General features: G+C 38.0%; 1 protein-coding gene across 17 annotated transcripts in view; it reads right to left on the bottom strand.

Annotated features, from left to right (window-relative positions):
- ADGRL2 (adhesion G protein-coupled receptor L2) overlaps window positions 1-19,607 on the bottom strand; it is a 404,716-nt gene that overhangs the window by 45,054 nt on the left and 340,055 nt on the right. For all 17 annotated transcript variants that reach the window (XM_080406960.1, XM_080406962.1, XM_080406961.1 and 14 more), the window contains 2 exons: window positions 8,109-8,218; window positions 1,676-2,476 (listed from right to left, as the gene is read on the bottom strand). In XM_080406960.1, coding sequence (XP_080263086.1) covers window positions 1,676-2,476; window positions 8,109-8,218 — 911 coding nt within the window. The remainder of the gene's footprint in view (window positions 1-1,675; window positions 2,477-8,108; window positions 8,219-19,607) is intronic.

The raw sequence follows: 19,607 nt of genomic DNA, 5'->3' as shown, positions 1-19,607 counted from the left end.
AAAAACACTATGCAATGTCTTACTGGAGACCTGTGGTGGTTTGCTAAAGCAAAGGAAGCATTACACAAAGCCTTTTCTTCTCTCCCTGCTCTTCCTTAATACTTTTCCTTCAATGCAATGATTTCAAGACTAGCTTTTGCCACATTCATGGCAGCTGCTTGTACTGCAAAAGCTACTTAGAGCCTGCACCTCCATTTTCCCCTCTTACTATTAAAGCTTTGGAGAATTTAAAATGCCTTTTCATCACAGTTAAACCGAATGAAAATGACATGGATGAGAATGTATGAATATGAAAGCTTTCCATTTTTTCTAATTACTTAGGTGGGTATGTCTCTGCTAAGTGCAGCCCCTAAGCCTCCCTGGGGAACGGACTAGCTTGACTTAGTGAGCAAAGCTTGCCAAGACGGCTGCCCTCGCAGCTGGAGCTCGGTCCTCAAACACCTGGAACCTGCCTCAACCCTGGCCATGTATTGCCAGGGAGGTCTTTGGGAGACAGACTGGACAGATTGCCACTTGGCTCTGGAGATCCTTAATGTATTGGTTCTGAACTGCCTCATTCTGCTGCATCTTATGTACTTTTGTACCTGGAGAAGCTGTATGTATGCTGATATAACTGTGCGCACACTATGTAGATCGCACTGCTGTGCATGAATCAGCTTTGCCGAAGCAGGATAGCTACTTTTCATGTGGAGAAGCCGTTATTACTACTTTTTTTGAGGTAGAAAAAAGTGGCTGCTAAACACGCATACCAGTTAGATGAAAGAAGTGAAGTATTACCTCCATTGCTAAAGCAGCTTATCAACATTCTGTTCCTTCCTGCGTGCATCTTCTGCCACGGAGCACTGCTCTTGGTATTTACTCTCTGCAGATGTTACTATGTGGCTGTGCCTGTTCATATAATTTTTAGGGATTTCTGAGACCTAAAGACCTCCGTTTTTCTTTCCTCTTTTTTTCAGTGTCTTTCCTTTTAGGTACTTGTTCCAAACTTAAAGTAAGCTGAATTGCAATTGTAATGGACTTATTGAGAAACCTGCTAAAAAGGTGTTGAATAATCATTTGAATAATATATAATAACCAATTGAATAATAATTGAATTGTCTATCCTGGTATTAGGAACCATGAAAATAGGGCTGTGGGAAAAAAACTTATGCTTGGTATTGCACATTAACCCCATAGATCTCCTCTGGGACCTCCCAGCAGACAATGCTCTCAACTGCTGGTGGCAAGAAGTTAAAAGGTCTACATATATGTTGCAATCAATTCAGAAGTCAGGTAACACTGAACGGATGGGAACAGGCTTCTGGCTCAGTGTGAATGAACTCAAACTTAGTTTAGCTACAGAAGTCAAACTGACTAATGGTGTAAAGTGAATAGACGATTCCCCATCTCATTCTCAAACACAGAAAAGCTGCATGCCTGTATTAAAACAAACAAACAAAAAAAAAAAAACAAAAAAGAAAGCACAAGCCTGTAAACCAAATAAAATAATCGTATCTCTCTTCAAAGGTTCTGCAAATTTGCCTTGCATCACTGTAATGCTGTGCTGCTGAGCATGGCACAAAGAACCCCTCCTCGCCTTTCTGCCAAGAGCTAAATCAAGGACCAAAGATATCATAACATAGGTATCTGAATGGAAGTACAAAGAGATCAAAAATGAGAAAAAACAAATTCTTACCTTGGGCAGGATCAGGTGGGCCAAACTCCAAAGAATATCGCAGAATGAAGTTGTTATTCCACACATACAGCTGGTTGTCTCTAGGGTTGTAATCCACTGCAGCGATGTACTGGTACTGGTTGGGGAAAGGAATGTCCACGTGCTCGCCTCTGCTTAACCTGGTGTTGTAGATGTAATCGATGGCGTTCTTACCGGTCTCACTCTCATTGTCCTGATACACTGACCGCACTACATACAGGACACCACATATCATGAAAGCATTGGATGCTGCTCGCTTGTCGTATGTCGTTTCCCAGGTGGCTTCGAAACGCAGGGTGTAGGGGTTCAGCTGGCTAATTACTATCATGCCGTTGTTTTGCTCTGTAGCATAAATTACCCATAAGCCATTTTCATCAACTGCCAAGTCAATATCAGTCTTTCCTCCCCATCGGTATGGAGAGGTGTCATGGTAATTAGCGTAATTGATTATGGCCTCTCCGCTCTTAATTCTAGTCCTCAAGTCGAATTTTACTATGTTCCTAGTTCTTTCCTTGTTAAAAAAGACAGCACCATCATACACCACAAATCCAGTACCATCCACTCGATTTGGGAGTTTATATGTTGTCTGCTGGCGTCCGTTTTGGAAGTCCTCTAAAGAAGCATATTCTATCAAAGTATCGGTGCGATATGGAGTCCATGGCATGAAGTATATTTTATCTGCAGCCTGGAGAGGATCTTTGCACCAAGCACCTGCTTTTTGTTCAGCTTCATATAAATACGGTGAGTCCACAATTGCTTTCAACGTCCCCGGGCAAACAAAAACTAACAGTCACAGAGAGAAGTAAGACAAGAATTACGTCAAATTAAGATTGTCTTATAGTAAAAAGGGAAAAAAAAAGAAAAAAAGGTAGGTAAATCATAATGACTGTGTCAGGAAGAAAAAAAAATCAATTTAATTGGCACTAGATTACACCTTATGTTATAATTAATGCAATTATCACCCTTTATCATCCACTTTTCTTAAAGTTACCATGTTCTTGCTGTACCAGTATGGAGAGTGGATGGGAACTGTTTTCACTAGTACAGACCAAGGCTCAATGGCATACACAGACAGCTGAAAATGTAGAGCTACTCTTGCATTTTCGTCTTAAGACTTTTAGTGAGTACGCATTAACGCTCCAGAGCTTTTAACTGGTGTGCAGCAGTGCGCTAGGTCATTTCAGTCAAAAAAAAAAAAGATCACATCGACTTGTTTAGAACTTTAAGAAGTGGTGAGGCTGAAAAAGGAGGTGCCTCGATTATAAATAAAGGAACAAAACAAATCATCAGGTATATAGAGAAAGCAATTAGGAGCAGAGAAAACAAAACACAACCAAAGCAATGAATGAAACAGACCAGGAAACCCTGTAACCATGGCATGCTATGGAGAGGGTTCTGGAAGCCAGGCAAGATGACACTTGATTAACAAGAAATTACCCAAGGGTGAGAGAAAGAGAGGGAAAGAAAGACAAAGAGAAAGGGAGAGAAAAAAGCAAGGGAGTCTTCCCTCCAGCCCAAGTATTTCAGACACTATACCCCGCCACCTACTTTAAGCAGCCAAGTCACTTTATTGCAAACAGTCGACTTCTTTATGAGGTGTACTTATGAGATCCTGCTGATTATCATAATATAAGAGTGTTGTGGGGAGGGGAAGGGAAGAGGTTAACATCCATAAGGCACATAACAAGGAGCTGGGGTTTGGACTGTATACGTTATTTACCTTTTTGCTCCACTTCTATTTTAAGCATCGGAAGAAAAATAAAAAAGTGCAAGGAAAAAAGAAAGAAGATTAACATAAATTGACTATTAATCTAAAGATTAAATTAGTAACAGACGCTAAATATAGGGAGAATAAGAACTGCACTATATTGGATAAAGAGAAACAGACAACAGGAAAACCTAGCAGGAGAGAGATTCTACGGTTACACAAGTGAACATGGATCAATCATTTTAGTAGATTAAGGAGGCAATACAGATAGGTTGGCATGTAGTTTCACTTAGTGAACCTGAATAAATAATGAATTGCTTTACTAATGCATGCTATACATACTCTTCTTCTTCTCAAAGTATAATGCTATCAAGTTGGTTTTTAAGTGACACATTATCATATATGTGCGAGTGCACATATACATATTAATTAGATAATTATAAATTCAAAATGCAGTATATTAATTTTATAGGTTTGTATGTGTGCTTATTAAACCTTCTCCCATCTTCGCCCCAGCCACCCCTCTGCTTTTTTTTTCTTGTAAAGAAAGCAGCTTGCATCCTTTAGCCCTCCTTAGGCTTTATTTTATTTGTTTTCCTGAATGTTATTCTTGAGAACTTTTGCCACTTCTTAGTCTGTAACTGTAAAATCAGACTAGAAGGAATAAGCAAATCATCTAGAAAAAAAGAAGCAAAAGCACAGTAAGCCAGAGGAAAAGAGAAGAAAAAATTAACATTAAGCTCATTCAGATATTCTCCAGCATCATCGATTAAGCCCGAAACAGCAAGCTAGTATGCAAGAACAGTCATACTAAGTGTTTAAAACAAATATCCATCCCACTACCGTACATGGAAAACATAAACCGAACGTGATTAACGAAGTTACATTACTATAGCAATTTTTCCCCAAGGAAGTTTTAAGGAACATGTTACAGGAAGACATATAGCTGAAGTCCAGCTAGTAAATAGCTTTCCAATAATTATTCGCAATAAAATCTATTTCATATACTCAGTAGCCTTTGCAGTATGCTCCCTTAGTTACATAAAATGACCTGGAAAATGTCAGATGTACCGATCTGTGTAACAGTAGCTGCTGATATCAAGGAAGTGTATCAAAACTATTTGCACAGCTATTACAGTTTCAGTATTACAGTATTATCCTGAAGAATGTATTTGTATGTTTCCTATAAAGTTTTGGATTTTCAGTTTCATTTAACAAAATTACATATGATTATTTTGAGAGAACGGTATTGGCTGAGCTGATCTAGTGTTTCTTCAGGGAACAATTCCAAAACTTTATGGGGGAGTGGGAGGCGGTTAATAGCCTCAAAATGAGCAGTAGTTCTCCAAGCCTTTGTTCATTTATACGTCTTTAGGTATAATACTTGTTTTTCTGCAATTTGTAATTCTTGAGTTATCCAAGTAAACAGAAGATGTATTCTGAGGTGAATTCCTGGGTTCCACAATCAGTGTTAATGGCTTTCAGATGATTCTGTTTGTGAACTTTTATGCATGAGTTTATTCCTTGCCAAAGAGCAATATTGATAATGTACCTGCTTAGAATTAATAACAGGAGAGGAGGAAAAAGACAGGGATAACTCAGATCATTACTGGCATGTCTGCTTTGCCTGCATTGGTGTACAGCTGTACATTTTTCAGGGACAGATGGGCTTATTGAAATAAACAAATGCTGCAAAGTCCAATCAATGCAGACAAAGAGAGAATAAAACACTTTAAAATGTTTTCTACTGAATTCCTGAGTCCAAAAAAGGCTTAAAATAAAAATGCACAGATGTACAAAATGGTACTTTTGATGTTCTTATTTATGAAAGGGCTGACTTCTGTTATTCAGTCGAAGTGTCAACATACATTGTGCAGCGTAATTGAGAGAAATGTCAAGTATGGTACTCTCAATTTCTTTGTAACTTAATCAATAACACTGTTACTTTAGCAATGCCTATCAAATTTGTCTAGAATTTTAGTTTTGTTGGAGATCCAACTGAGTATCTCAATAGGTATTTTTTGTCTACACTTTCAGATGCAAAAAAGGAAGCTTTTTTATTAAATAATTTCTTATGAGGGCGATGAATAGGGAACCCAGAGAAAGCTCAATTAATATGTATGATCAACAAAGCAGCTATGTATTTCTGGAGGCCAGCAAGCCATAAGAGGAGCTCATAAACTGCATTTTGTACAAGGGTGACACCAACTCCAGTGTGTAAGAACTTCCAAGTTTTACCACAAAACCTGTACAATTGCTATTTGTAATCTCTCATGGACTGAAAGGTGCCACAGTGCGACACAGTAAATTTTGCATTCTTGCAGTAACTGAATGAAGTTCAGGAAAAGTAAGAACCAGAACTCAACCTTCGTTTGAAGTGCTGTGATCACTAAAAACCTTCCTTCCTAGACCCACAAAAGCCTATCCACCTTCCTAATAAGTCTCTTATGCTGGGACAGCTGCTATTTGTAAACCTAATGATTTCAGCCATTCCGTACGTTTAGATATGGAGCACTGGAACAAGTAAGGGAGGAAAAAATTAGACTTGATAACTGGAGTTTCTGTCAAAGAAACTTGGAAAAATACCAAGATAGGCTTTGTGGGACAGGGAAGAAAGACGGTCAACAGTCAAAACTGCTACTGAAGCACAATGTGGATTGAAATCAAACTTCAAAACTGATTTTAGTAACTAGCAACCTTTTTAATGACTGCTGGTAATGACAGGTGTTGCCTCCTATGGTCCTGGAATTGGGCATAGTGTCACCACTGTACATGCTGCAGTTGACAAACTCCAAAACTTACAGACTTTGAAAAGTAAGAAGTATCCAGAATCCTGGGTTATGATAGACACAGAATTACAAATGGTAGGCCATTGCAATTGACAGTAAACAAAAATAAACATTTTAGAAGTAGAATAACTACACGTTAGAGCACAGGGTAGGCCGCGCTGTGGCACTATACTTCTGAAAACTGGAAAAGAAAAGATTCCTGTAGATAGCAATACCCAATCGGTAGAACATATCCACACTTCTCTTCCTAAAACAGCATAAAAAGTTGTGTTTGAACATTATTCACATTACACTTTTTCTCTATGAGCTAGCCTACTGGAACTGGAAACGTAACCTCTTGCCATTTGACTGACCTCATGGTTTGGAATCAGATGCACTGTCCCCTTTCAGAGAATTTGGGAATGAAAATAGCGCTAAAGCAAAAGTGATTTTTGTGGAACAAAACTTTGGTTAGATTGGAGTAAGACATCATCACTCCTCAAAAGTGGCACGAGAAGAACAGTTACAACAAGCCACCGATACTACACACAGGAGGAATGGTACTAGGGATCACTGTATGCAGTAGGCTTCCAATCCTACAAATGGTACAGAAAAAAAATAAAAAATCAGCAAGCAACCATTTCACAGTGACACAGCAGAAATGAAGAAAAAAGATGATCTGTGTTTGGCCTTTAACAACAGTGAAGGTTCAATGTGGTGAAACAGTACAGAGTATTATTATTTTGGTGTAAGAAGTCTAAATTTTAAAATTGTGCAGGAAACAGTATGGACAGTTTTGACATAGCTTTGCTTATGCCAGAACTCATTTCCTTCCTTTTTGGATATATACTGTCACCACAGTGTTTTTGCATCTCAGACTTGGCCTGTTTCCTGTATCAACAGAAAATGTGACTTTGGTTAAGGATTACTGCAGATCAAGAAATTCACGCTTAATAATAACTTAAGGGAATGATCAGTGCACTGCTCAAATTCCATTGCAAACACAGCTATTTCTCTGTTGAGTTACAGGACGAGGGAGAAGTCACTGCAAAGAATGACCTTACAAGAAAGCAAAACCAGTTAAAATTGTTGAATCTGCAGAACTTTTCTAAACATGCATACATGTCAATGAAAAAAAACATCAATTATTGCAAGGAAATAAGAAGTATGTCTAAAGCTACTGAATTCTGGCATTAGAAAGAATATTGTACAAAACTGCTGAAGTAGCCGTAACTTCAATTTTTTCTATCTCAATATGATTTCAGTATTTACTTTGTTTTCAGTGAAAAATTCTGTTTTGGCAGCTGATTCAAGGCACGGTTCACATTTTCTCTTTACATTAGAAGTGAACCTTTCTTTCTCGCTTTTTTCCCCATTGCTTTTAAGAATCAACTTCAGTAACTTATTGATGAATTATTTACTCTGAATCTACATTCACTTATAATGTGCCCCGGAAGCACAAAGTCCTCTTACAATGTCCCACAACTGGGGCATTCGCCTCTGAGTGTCAGCGCTGGGTTTTGCTACGCACCCAAAGTCAGCACAACAGCAGGTAGCCTTTCAAGTAGATCATGATTAAAATTGAAGTCAATTCCTGCTTTCGAAGTCTGTGAGCCAAGCCAATTTGTCAGCAACTGGTAGCGGGCAAAAGTACAAATTTCTATCTGGCCTACTGAATAGCTAATTTGAGTTTGTTTTCTGGAAAAACAGTAGCCTTAAAAGCCAAACACTTAAGAACACAGACAGACACTTGGCCAGCACCACACCATGGCTTCTTTCCACACTTCGTGAAGCTAATTGGAGGCCCTAGTCTGCAAGTGCTCTGCATGCATAATGGGTCTGTGGGCCATAAACATATGCTTCTTTTCCATGTAACAGCACTCCAGCTTTAATTGTGAGGGCCAGAGGAAGTGAACAAGAATAAAAAGATTATACTTACTGTAAGGAACACATTCATACTGAACTTCTAGATATTTGTATGTTCCAGGACAAGGATCAGGAAACACATCTGACCCAGTAACTACTATACACTGTGTTCGGTTGTTGCACCTGTAATGGGAAAAGAAAGCAAACCAATTAATTTAAAATTACACTGAATCTGCAAGTTCATACTAAAGTACTATATTCAGTGCTAACTCTCTTTACACTTGGGCAGTCCAACCCATACGACAACGAAGTTAATTAATACTACATCAAAGTCCATAAATAAGACTTCAAGACAGTATCTTAGTTCAGGCTTTTCACTGTTAAGTTTGGAGGAGATGTTACTCATTCCCTCTGGTAGAGACGGTTGTTCCGAGCATATACTGATTTGATACTAGTGTTCAATAAAATCAAAAGAAAATGTAATGATGATACAAAATGAAAAAATATGTGCTTTTGAAAAATGTACAGTAACAGAAATGAGCAATTCCTTCCATCTTCAGAGACAGACATACTGCTGAATGGTTTTACATCTCAGAGGTATTTTTGTTGTGATTCAAGGAAATTATTTTGGTTGAATAGTTACTGTAGACAAAGAGCATTAGCATTTCCATTTAAATTATTTTAGGAGCAATTGATGGACTCTAAGCTTCCTCTGTTAGGTTACAGGAAGACGTAAGGAATGACCATCTGAGTATATAAGAAAAAGTTAAAAGGAAGAAATGCAAAAAAATTAATGAAAATGTATTTTAGAGAAGACACTGAAGCATATATATTATTTGCTTAACAATGGAAGCCAATGCATTTTGATACAGAGAACAATTTGATAACAAAGCCTCTAACCACAAGGGTCCACTGAATGTCATGGTTTTGAAGATTTTCTTTTTTAAAATAATAATACCACCAAGATATTTTAGACTACTATTCATTGGGGGGGGGGGGGGGGGGGGGGGGGGGTGGGGGGGGGGGGGGGGGGGGGGGGTGGGGGAGGAGGGGGGGGAAAAAAAAAAAAAGAAAAAAAAAAGGGAAAAAAAAGCTTGGAATTTCAGAGTGGAAAAACAACCACCTAACCCTGAAGAGATGGTCAAAATGTAATATAGAAAATACAGTCAGAAGGAAACGGAAGAAAAAAAAAAAAAAAAAAGAAGGTCAGAGAGTTTGGTGACTAAAAGAAAAAGAGCTTGGCTGATCTTCTCAGGGGTTAGTTTTGTTTGTCAGCAAACTGAGTAACAGAAGTCTGAACCAAAGTAATAGTCTAGCCTTTGACTCCAGCTGTACATCAACTTCTCTATTACTCTACTACTTCCCACACGCCCTGAATACCACATCCCCACATCCCAAGCTAAAATAATCTATCTTGTATCAGTGGTTTTCCACAGCTGTACATTGTCAACAGGTATAAGAATAATTCATGCTACCTCATAAAAGGCAGAGCAAGTGCATCTGGAGAACTCTGATATAAATCACTTTCCTTTTTATATACTAATCAAACTAGCATACAGCTGGTCAGATTATGCTGTGCCTCTTGCTGAGCAAACACAGGAACAACAACTCTTCTGACTTGATCAGTTAATTATTTTCTTCCCACCCTCCCCCCCTGTTTCTTTAAGCTACTTATTTCTAGCCTCATAAGACTCATAATTGCAGAACTAATTGGAAATTGCCAGGTATTTCTATATCTATGAGCAACCATGGATACAGATAGATGGTGAGGAATTCACCTATCACCTCTGTGCTGCTTGTGGCAGTGACTTTCCAGAGAGCGCAGGCAGGTTCCCTGTACAGCCATCGCACAGGTCACGCCGTGCCACCCCCAGTAACACCATCATTCACTGCAACAGCTCGTGCAGTTTATTACAGTCTGGAACAAGTGTGATGCATCCAGTGGCTTTCAGACTCATGCTGAAGTGATGAGATGTGCACCCAAGTTGCAGAGAAAATCACTGTACTGAATCTGTAATACTGAAAATGCACAATCCAGTCCCTTTTTTGTACTCACACCAAGGTCAAAGTGCTGCTCTCATGTGTTGTGTAGGAGGAGGCTGTAAAAGCAGAAGGCAACACAGCCCAAAACCTCATAGGTCTCTGTTCTAAACCCTGTACGGGAATTTTTACGCCACACATCTCAGGCCAGACTAATCAACATGAGAAAACCTCAGATTTAAGATTTTGTAAGTAATTTCCTTAAATTTCTTTTTGTTTCTTTAATGAAAAACTTACACCGAAGCCAAAATAATTCCTACAAAAAGACTTTGCATAGTGCATCATTCAGTATAATGGTTTCCACAGCTTTGAGCTGTATAAAAATTCCATTTTACACTTGAATGAGTGGCAATTAAGAGAGAAATATTGATTTGTTACAAAATAAAATGGATACATATTGGGAGAAATTGCTTGAGAATGAAACTCATGAAGGTCATATTTAGCTGTGGGAAAAAAAGTTCTACTAGCAGTATTTGTAAATCTTATGAAAAAGATGGACGGTTGTTTCCATACAAAAAGTTGTTTTCTTCCCTTTCATTTTCCTCCAGTGAAAGACTCATAATGTTGCCGTCAGTCAGGAAACGAAGAGCTTCATGTTTGTACCAAAAGGTTGCATAATAATAAATCAGAAGAAAAGGCAGTATTTTTTTTTCTTTGTACAGTAAGTACCAGCATCAAACTTCAGGCACTGAGTGGTGTTTACAGGAAGGTGGTGACTGTCTGAAAATTTCTGACTATTTCTTCATGCGAGATTTCACCTGCTGTGCAGATGGTCACCTTCTGCCAAAATGAAGGAGACTCCTATTCCAAAACAACGAGCTATGCCCACTGCTGCAGCACCCAGCAGTGCTACAAAGCACACCAACACCTCCCCAAGAAGTGCAATTACTTGGATAACTAGAGGAACAGAAGGATTCGTGCTTTAAGCTGCAGGTTTTACATTCAAATCACTGATTTTTCTGCATTGCTGGTTGTCTTTTATAAAATCTGAGTTAATTTCCACATAAGGTTCTGATTTTTATGCACTTCTAAGATTTCAAATTAAAGGTGCTTGATTAAAATATTCACATTTTAAAAAGTCAGTATTCAGGTAACTATTTGTTTCATAGTTAGTGGTCATATTTCAGTTCCAGGGAAACCTTCAAAAACCACCACCAGCAACTACAGCAGCTGTCAATCCCAATTCCTGGGTTAGAGAGAAGAGATGAAGAGTAAGTGGACTTGGTAGAAGTAGTTCTGAGACAAGTAATTCAGGGAATTTACACTACTGCAGTTCGTTCTCTGAATAAATGAAAGTCTTCTGCCTGCTGCATTGGTTTTTCCCCCTGTAAAACCAGGGGTAGCAACTTCTCTATTAGTTACTGGCCTACAGTTCTGCTGCTGCCTGCAAAGACCGTTTTACAAACAGATAAAGGTTTCCGTTTAGCTTCTTTAAGATAAGAGGCACTGAATTTCATGGTGTATCGGACAAAAGATACTCCATTCTCCACAAAATAGCACTAAACAGCAGAATATCCTACATGGCTACAGATTATTAAAGCAACTGCATCACTGCCATAGCAGAGCTTCCTAATTCTGAGAAACCTTTACGCTACGCCCAAAGAAGAGGATATTACACTGTTACAGCCTTCAGCTCAATCCTGTGATACATTTTCACTTTTTTTTGTAAGGGGCAAGCCCTTTCTGAGTGCACCCACTTCATGGTATTATCCAAAACCAGACTATAGTGGAAATGAAGTACCTGGCGATTTGCAAAATTGGCCTAGACACCATCGGGGGAAAAATATAATCCAAACCTCATAAACCTTAACTGGCAAGTCCCTCATTAATTTTAACCAACATTATTTTTTCTACATAACATACTATTAGTTTGGTCCATCTATTTAAATGCTTTTAGAACTGTTCCCATGAAAACATGATACAAACCAGCTCTAATTTCTGCAAATTTAAGAAGTCAAATCACAAATACTTTATCAGTGTCTGTAATCTAGTGTTTAAGTGTTCTGTAGGTTTTAAGTACCTTTTAAGTGTTCTGTAATCTACTTAACTGCATACTTCCCTAGCATATGTTAAAATACTCAAATTCTCAGGTTTTATATCCAATCTTATAATTCGTATGTTCTCACACTGAGAAATGTCTTCACACTTAAGTCATTCACAATATTCACAAAGATTTATGATACACTGACTGTCATTTACAAGGAAATAAAGCAGATCTGCAAAGAACTCTAATCAAACCCAGTAACAGTTGATTTAGGAAAGGTAATATATGAATTAAATTTGAAACCCTATTTAGCAAAAGACTAACTGTAGCACTGAAGGAATGGCAGTTCAGGTTCCTGTGCCAGCAGCGGCAGGAGTTTTGCAAGGGGAAATGTAGAAAGTATCACCGTTCTCATAAATGCAAGGAGCAATTGTGTACTCGTAACACTAGTTTCTTCGGTATTTTAGTATGAATGAAGAAAGGTTACATTTTCATAATGCAGATGCATCACTTAGACTAATCTAAAAATCAAATGGAGTGTTTAATTAACAGTTACAGTACAATGTCTGAACTCCTCTCACCTCAGGAAGAAGACTGTGCAAATGAGGAATGGCCCTTTCACATTTCAGATGAATACAGAAAAAAAGGAAAGTAAAGCAGCTCCAGCAGGCCTGTTAGCAAGTACCTTCTTCTGCTCACAGCGTAGCCGTGTCCCTGCTGCATCCATTCTGTCTGTGCTCAGCTTTAAGGACAGCTGCACTTGCCATGATAATTTGTTTGCATTTCAACTCTAATCTTGACTTGTACAATTCCCAACAAATTGCTTTTGCTCGTTTTTTATTATCATATGCTCATTAGTGCACTTTTCCACGTGCAACGTATGGAGATGAGATTCCATGTGCAATCTATTGTGTGAGGTGTTTTAATCAATAATCTTGTTCTGCTGATTAAGCAGGGGCTTCTGTTTTGGCAAGATTACATTAGTTTCTCCTGTCATGCTCCAAAAGCTATTGGGAATCTTCAGCAGATCATTAGATATGCTACAATAAAGCTTTGGTACATTCTCTTTTCTTTCTTAAATTACTTCTTCACTGTCCTATCATTCCCCGTCACCGCTGGCACTGCATTATTATTACAGCTCCCCTGAAACTTGCACTAGAGCTATGTCTCCAGGCCATAGGATGCCATTTTCAATTGAAGCTTCTGCTTGAAAATATAAATTAAGAAAATTTCATTATCTCCTGCCAAGGGCCATTATTCACCACTGTTCTAAGGAAGATTAAAAATGCAAAATCTATGGACTTGAACAAATACTCCAGCATTAAAATGAAAAACAGTGTATCATGACTGGACCAGAAAGTAAAGTACTGGAATCTGAGCAGCAGATTCTGGAAAGGCACTGGCATTGTGTGGATCAAACCGGCTGACTGAGAGAAGAGGTCATCTTTATGGTTCAGTCACATCCATCACATGAAGATACACACAGGTCCTTTCCAAGTGGTTCTCGTATTTTGCAAAATCACGCTATGTAGAAAATAATGTCAACATTACAATTTGTCCTTCAAAATGCTTTTTGTTGCATACATAACTTTAACAAAGATAGTAACATAAAAGAAACATCGTGTTATTTTGAGAAGGGTAGGGGTTCATGTCTAACCAGAAATGGGCCATCAAAATAATTTGGGGTATTCCTAATGCTGCATTTCCGTGAATGAAGTGTTTCATTAAGTAAGGTAAAATGGGAAAACACAGAAAACAGTCATGTATTTCACTTTAAAAAGAAAAAAAAAGATACAATATAAAGCCACGTTTAATAAATAAGATTAATTTTAAATAAAACTGTCAATACATTTAAAAATATCTATCTTGGAATGTTTTGAAACTTTTAAGTCAGATCTGACAATATTTCTCTTTCAGCATATTGATTAAATACTTAAAAGCTAGCACGATGACATGTTCCTGCATATTGCCTGCAGCAACCTGCTTAAACACCACTTGAAGCACGTAAACTCTGAGTTGTAACACCACATACTCCATATGGTCTTCTTGTTACTTAATCACCCTGGGTGAGCTGCAGCCTGAGTAAAAAGAGATGGGAATGTCGGATAGCTATGCTTCGTGTATTGACTTTTAACAACAGCATGTTTTAAATTGAAAAATTCCTGTACCTCTTTACCCAGTGTAAATGGCTGTCTTTACATATGTATTCCTAATGGTCTACAACAGCCACATGAGATGTGCTTCTGCTTTTGTATGCATATTCACTAGACCTCCACTCCTGTTATTAAACTGAAAGTTACATATGTATGAAGATGTCAGATATTACTTAAATGCTATGTTTTATTAATTTGTCTTAGAAAGTGTGTACAAAACTTACATACAAAATAGCCACAGAACAGAGATTCTATTTCAGGGGTGTGTAGATACATACCTATGCACACGCACACCCCACAGTAGATAAAATTATTTAAAAGAATGTATTTAAATTTGGAGTTTCAAATTCAAATCAAAAGAAATACATTATTACATACTGAAACCTAATGAGTAAGTAAACTGGGTGTAACCAAAGCCTGAAAAAAAACAAGACCTACTAAAAAAACCAGCCTTGCTATAAAGCCCTAATTTGGAGCAGCATTGGCCAGCCATCACTGCAATATTCATAGTGCTCCAGCAACCGGAGCAGCAGTAACACAACCCTACCCACGCAGGAAGAGTGAGCACACGCATCCCTACACAGCTACGCTTGCTTGAAGACAGACATAGAATCCTGCAACCGGCCTTTTAAAAACCCAGGATGCCACACTGGCAGTTTTGCTTACTCGTGTAAGAGTTTCTAAAAAATATTTTCAAGTTACAATCCCCAAAACTATTACGGGGAAATGAGCATGCAAAAAGAAAATAGCACCAATTTTACCTAGCTTAAAGGGAAAACAGATTTAGTGTGCTGTGGTGGTAGTTTTCATATCTAAGAAAACAATGGGAGATAAATAAGCACATATGAAAGCAGAATTTGGCCACAAGAATTGTGTCTAGATATTGGCGATCTTCCTGTGACTGCTAAAACAGTAAGGCATGCTGGAACTCGGTCTGAAAATTCACAGCCCAGTCTTGGGATTTTCTATGCACTTGGCAACATGACCGCTACAGCAATAAACCTGGTGGCTTCAGATGAAAATTTTTTATTTTTTTTTGGGGGGGGGGAAACTGAGAAAATTGTTTCTATTTTCTTTTTAAACATAATATTGATGGTTTGTTGAATCTTCCTAATTACTGAGTAAACATGACATAAGGAAGCCGAGCAGTGTATAATTAATTGTAGATGGTGCACCACAGCGTTTGTTTCCGTTTGCCCGATAAATAGGCAATAATATTTAATTGTGTTTTCTTTACACAGTGTAATCTTGTGGGAGTCTAGGGGTATGCACTGAGGATGAAAACTCCAAATAGACAAGAAAACACAACGGGAAATCCCTTTCTTAGGATTACCCAGTCTGACTTACTATCAATGAATGTGTATCAGACTTATATGGCAAACTAATTTAATGGGGTATTTCTTGCTTACGAATTCTTCTTACAATTTTAATACATTTAGTTATGACCCATTTGCCTTTTAGTGTTATCTTCTCACATCTGAGCTGTCAGAGGTACTTTTTCTTGTTACCATTGATCCTCCTTCCAGTACTTTGTTTATTGGTGCAAATGCTATTATTATGGGGTTATTACTAACCTGAAACTGAAGCATCACGTAAGATAGGGAGGGGGGGGAAAGAAAAAGGAAATTTAGATTCCAGTGGGATACATAACTCCTGCCTTATCGCAGTAAATTTTTGAGTGCTTTTATAATCCCCTCTTTCTATCCCTGCTACTTTCTACCACATGGATGAAAGGCCTACTAGAACTGCCCGAGCCTGTGAGGAGATGACTGTAAAGCAAGGACAGGAAAGCTAGGTACCAAAAGATGCAACGATGTGTGTGTAGTAAATGGAAAAATCTCCTAGTGAGGTTTGCAGACCCAAACCTTGTAACAGTACGAAGCAGAAGAGACGTGCTTTTTAGAGAAAAAATTTCTAATGCAACCTCGCCTGAAGAAGAAGAAATGGAAATAAAGTCATATTTATAATTTTATCATACTATTTATGTGCGTGTGTATTTGCAAGCAAAATGCAGCATGGGATTACAGGCAGCGCATGCCTTAGTACACCAACTAAGCCAAGCAGATCCGCACTGCTGAAAATCAGTTAAAAAGATCCAATTAAATGTTTCACCATTTAGACAAAATAAATAGCCTGCAGCTATGCTTATTTACTAACGAAAACTTTAGCAGTGCAGCATCATAACATCTGAGTGATTTACACAGATTATTCACACTGGATGAGCGTGAGCGCAGTGTCATGCCTTGTGGGTTGAGCAGGTTTCAGGGGAGAAACGCAGGGTTTGGTAATAATACCGCAGCTTTACATAGGGGCATTTATTTCTGAGGCGCAGTGCGAGAGTGGAGCGTATAGAAAATCCAAGTGAAAATCCTAAATCACAGTGTCTGATCCTCAGGCATAACACTGCAACAGACTTGCAGCAGAAGAGACTCCCAGCTAGAGAGCATAGGATAAGAGTAAAAACCCTTTTTTGCAGCACTGTCAATCTTTTTTATCCATGGCTTGGCATGCAGCATATTCATAATGTAGTTAAAAGTTATGTAACTTAAGATAGCTTCTGAGTCATTATTAAATGAGTAACCTGAAGAATTACAATATTGAAAATAAGTAGCTTTTACCCCTCACGTTAATTTGCACAGATCTTCAACACAGTTTAAAAAATCACCCACTTTAATTACCAAAACAAGGTATTTCAAATGACAGTTGTGATTTTTTACTGCAGCTTCTGAAATGTAGAAGCCGTGGTACACTTTTAATGTTCATGCTTTGCCTGGACCTCCAGGTCAGTTCAATGCAAATTCAGCTTGACTCACTATGGGTCTCCTGAGTTTAACACAGCTCTTCTGCTTGCAGAAATGCATATGCAACATAAATGTATCTTAGCCTTAACAGGGAAGTAAGACTTACTAATTTACAGAATTGGCTGCTGAGGCAACATGATTTCATAGGGTACTTTGCTTTCCCTCTACAACAGAAAGGATGAAGACAATTTCAAATGGGGGGTGTGGTTGGGGCAACCCTAACTGAACTTTTTACACATGCATTCCCCCTGAATAATTAAAAGTATTATAGCCTGTATCAATTAGGAGCAATTATTTATAAAAATGTTCACCTATTGCAGTTTTCATATAGGAAAACAATCACATTTTTAACAAGGGAAATGGGAAATCGCTATGGGATGCCCTACTTAGATTAAATTAGCAAGAAACGTTATCAGACCATATAAAAGATACACCATAATAAGACGTGACCTTGCAGAACCTTGGAGCCAATCTGTGATTTTTTCCCCCTGTAACCCTTCCTAATTATCTGCAAAGTTACAGACCCTTTTGTGGCAGGTTATTTTTCTGTGAATAGTGAGGGGGTTTGGGCTTTTAAATATTTAATTAGTCTTCTGATATGAGAATTGTTGCACATGCCAACTGCTTCGATTTTCAAACTGTGTTCATCCTAATTATGTTCAGATTTAGATTGGTCATCCCAAACCTCTCACTCTTGTAATTATTTACTCCTTAAAGATCATTCAGTGGAGAAATATTTTTCACCCTTATGGCTCTTCCTTTCCACAAATGGCTTTTCTGGTCCGTTAATTACCCACTCAGAGGATTAGAGTTTGTAATAATGCAAGAGATCCTGCATGTAAGATGAGTTTTACAGGGTGAAAAAGAATAAATTGTTTTTTGTAAACTTGCCTCAGGGAATATCCCCTTTTTGGGTTATAATTTTCATCAACAGAGGCCATGTGCCCACTGCTGCGTATCTACCAATTCCACAGGGCTACAGAGTGACTGATTTCTACGGCTGAACAGAACTCAAAGCAAAATGCTGAGCAAGAGGCAAAAGACAACTTGGTTATTTTATGAGATTTATAAAAGTGCAATCTGTTAGCAAGATGGTACAGTCTTCCTTCTCATAATTTTTAATGCAGATTTCATGGCTTTAAAGTTATACATATTTAACTGATAACTAATAATAAAATTACAACTTTTCTTATTTCATCTGCTGATTTTTTCCAGAAGTGCTGTCCCTTGGTAGGTCTTTAATCAACTCTCTAACAGTGGTGTCATTTCCTATTAAAATGTGTCTGAAAGTCCTCGCTACAAGTACTTTCTTTTCTTCTGAGAGGAACGCCTGTCACAAAAGCACTGTTATTCATTACCCACAGTGATGCCTGGATCTAATTATCATCTGGAAAGTTTGCAGGGCTTCCAGGTATAGGACTTCCCCTGAAAAAGTATCCTTTTGCTCTAACTTGGAAAGCACAATCCCACTTTCTTCTTTGTGATTCAGAGTTAAAAGGATTAAGTTACTGATTTGAGCTGTGCACTTCTGGAACTTCCAGTTTTAAGTCCAACAAAGTTTAGGGGGCTGCTTCTGTTTGCTTGTTTTTTATATCTGCAAAAATCCTGTGTATTCTGCAGCTGGTTTTTACCCAAGTCAAGCGGATTCACTGCTGTAAAAAGCACATCAGAAAATTCACTGGCTTGACTCCATCAATGCACAGATAATCTTTAATTGTGTCAAAAATATTCATGATCTAATCCTTTTATCAAACTATCTCCCACTGAAGGAGTCTCATGTGCCTGCACAATTAAAAACCCCATGTTAGCCATACATAATACTGTAATACATTTGATGCAAATCCTTTTCTATTGAAATAAGCACTGGGCTGACAGCAGGAAGTGGCTGATAAGAAAGCAACAAGGCATTGCTGATGGCATTCATGATAACTGAGCACTAACTCATATGTGTTCTGTCCACAGTACATTACCCAAAGTGCTCCTATTTTAAATGCAACTCCAGGAGGTGTTCTTTTGCTGTATCTCTGTCACAAAGGCAGCAAAATTATCTAAGAAAGCTAAATATATGAAGTAAATTATGTTTTTCATACCCACCAGTGATGCTGGCACTAGAATAATATACTGAAGGCAGTATCAGTCCTACTACATCGTAGATGAGAAAACACCTATAGCTTCATGAGTGTAACAGTACAGTTGAGTTCAATGCTGTTAAGAAATTCAGTAAACAGGGAAAGATTATGCATTCAGAGCTGTTATGTTATTGTTACACTTACAAGTCAGCCTAAATTAATGTATTAAATAGAGGAAGAAGAGTACAAACTGAGTTATGGTGAAACAACAATTTTACAGTGCTGGAAAAATGTGTATATTAAATCCATTTCAAAACTGCTGGATCGTATAGCTATATATCACAAGAAGCAAGGTATCTGAGAAGCAACGAACACTAAGGTTAAAGATCACTGATTACTACTAAGAAAAGAATATAGATGCCATTGCACATACAATGGCAAAATATGTATCTTGCCAGATGAAACGTTATACAGCTCGGTGTCGCTAACACTAGTAAGACTAGACTCCTTCCTCCATAGTGTTCA

This window comes from Falco punctatus (assembly GCF_963210335.1).
Source record: "Falco punctatus genome assembly, chromosome: 11".
In the NCBI taxonomy this organism is placed as follows: Eukaryota; Metazoa; Chordata; class Aves; order Falconiformes; family Falconidae; genus Falco; species Falco punctatus.
Note: the sequence above shows the minus strand (reverse complement) of the source record. Positions and strands in the feature narration are given on the sequence as shown.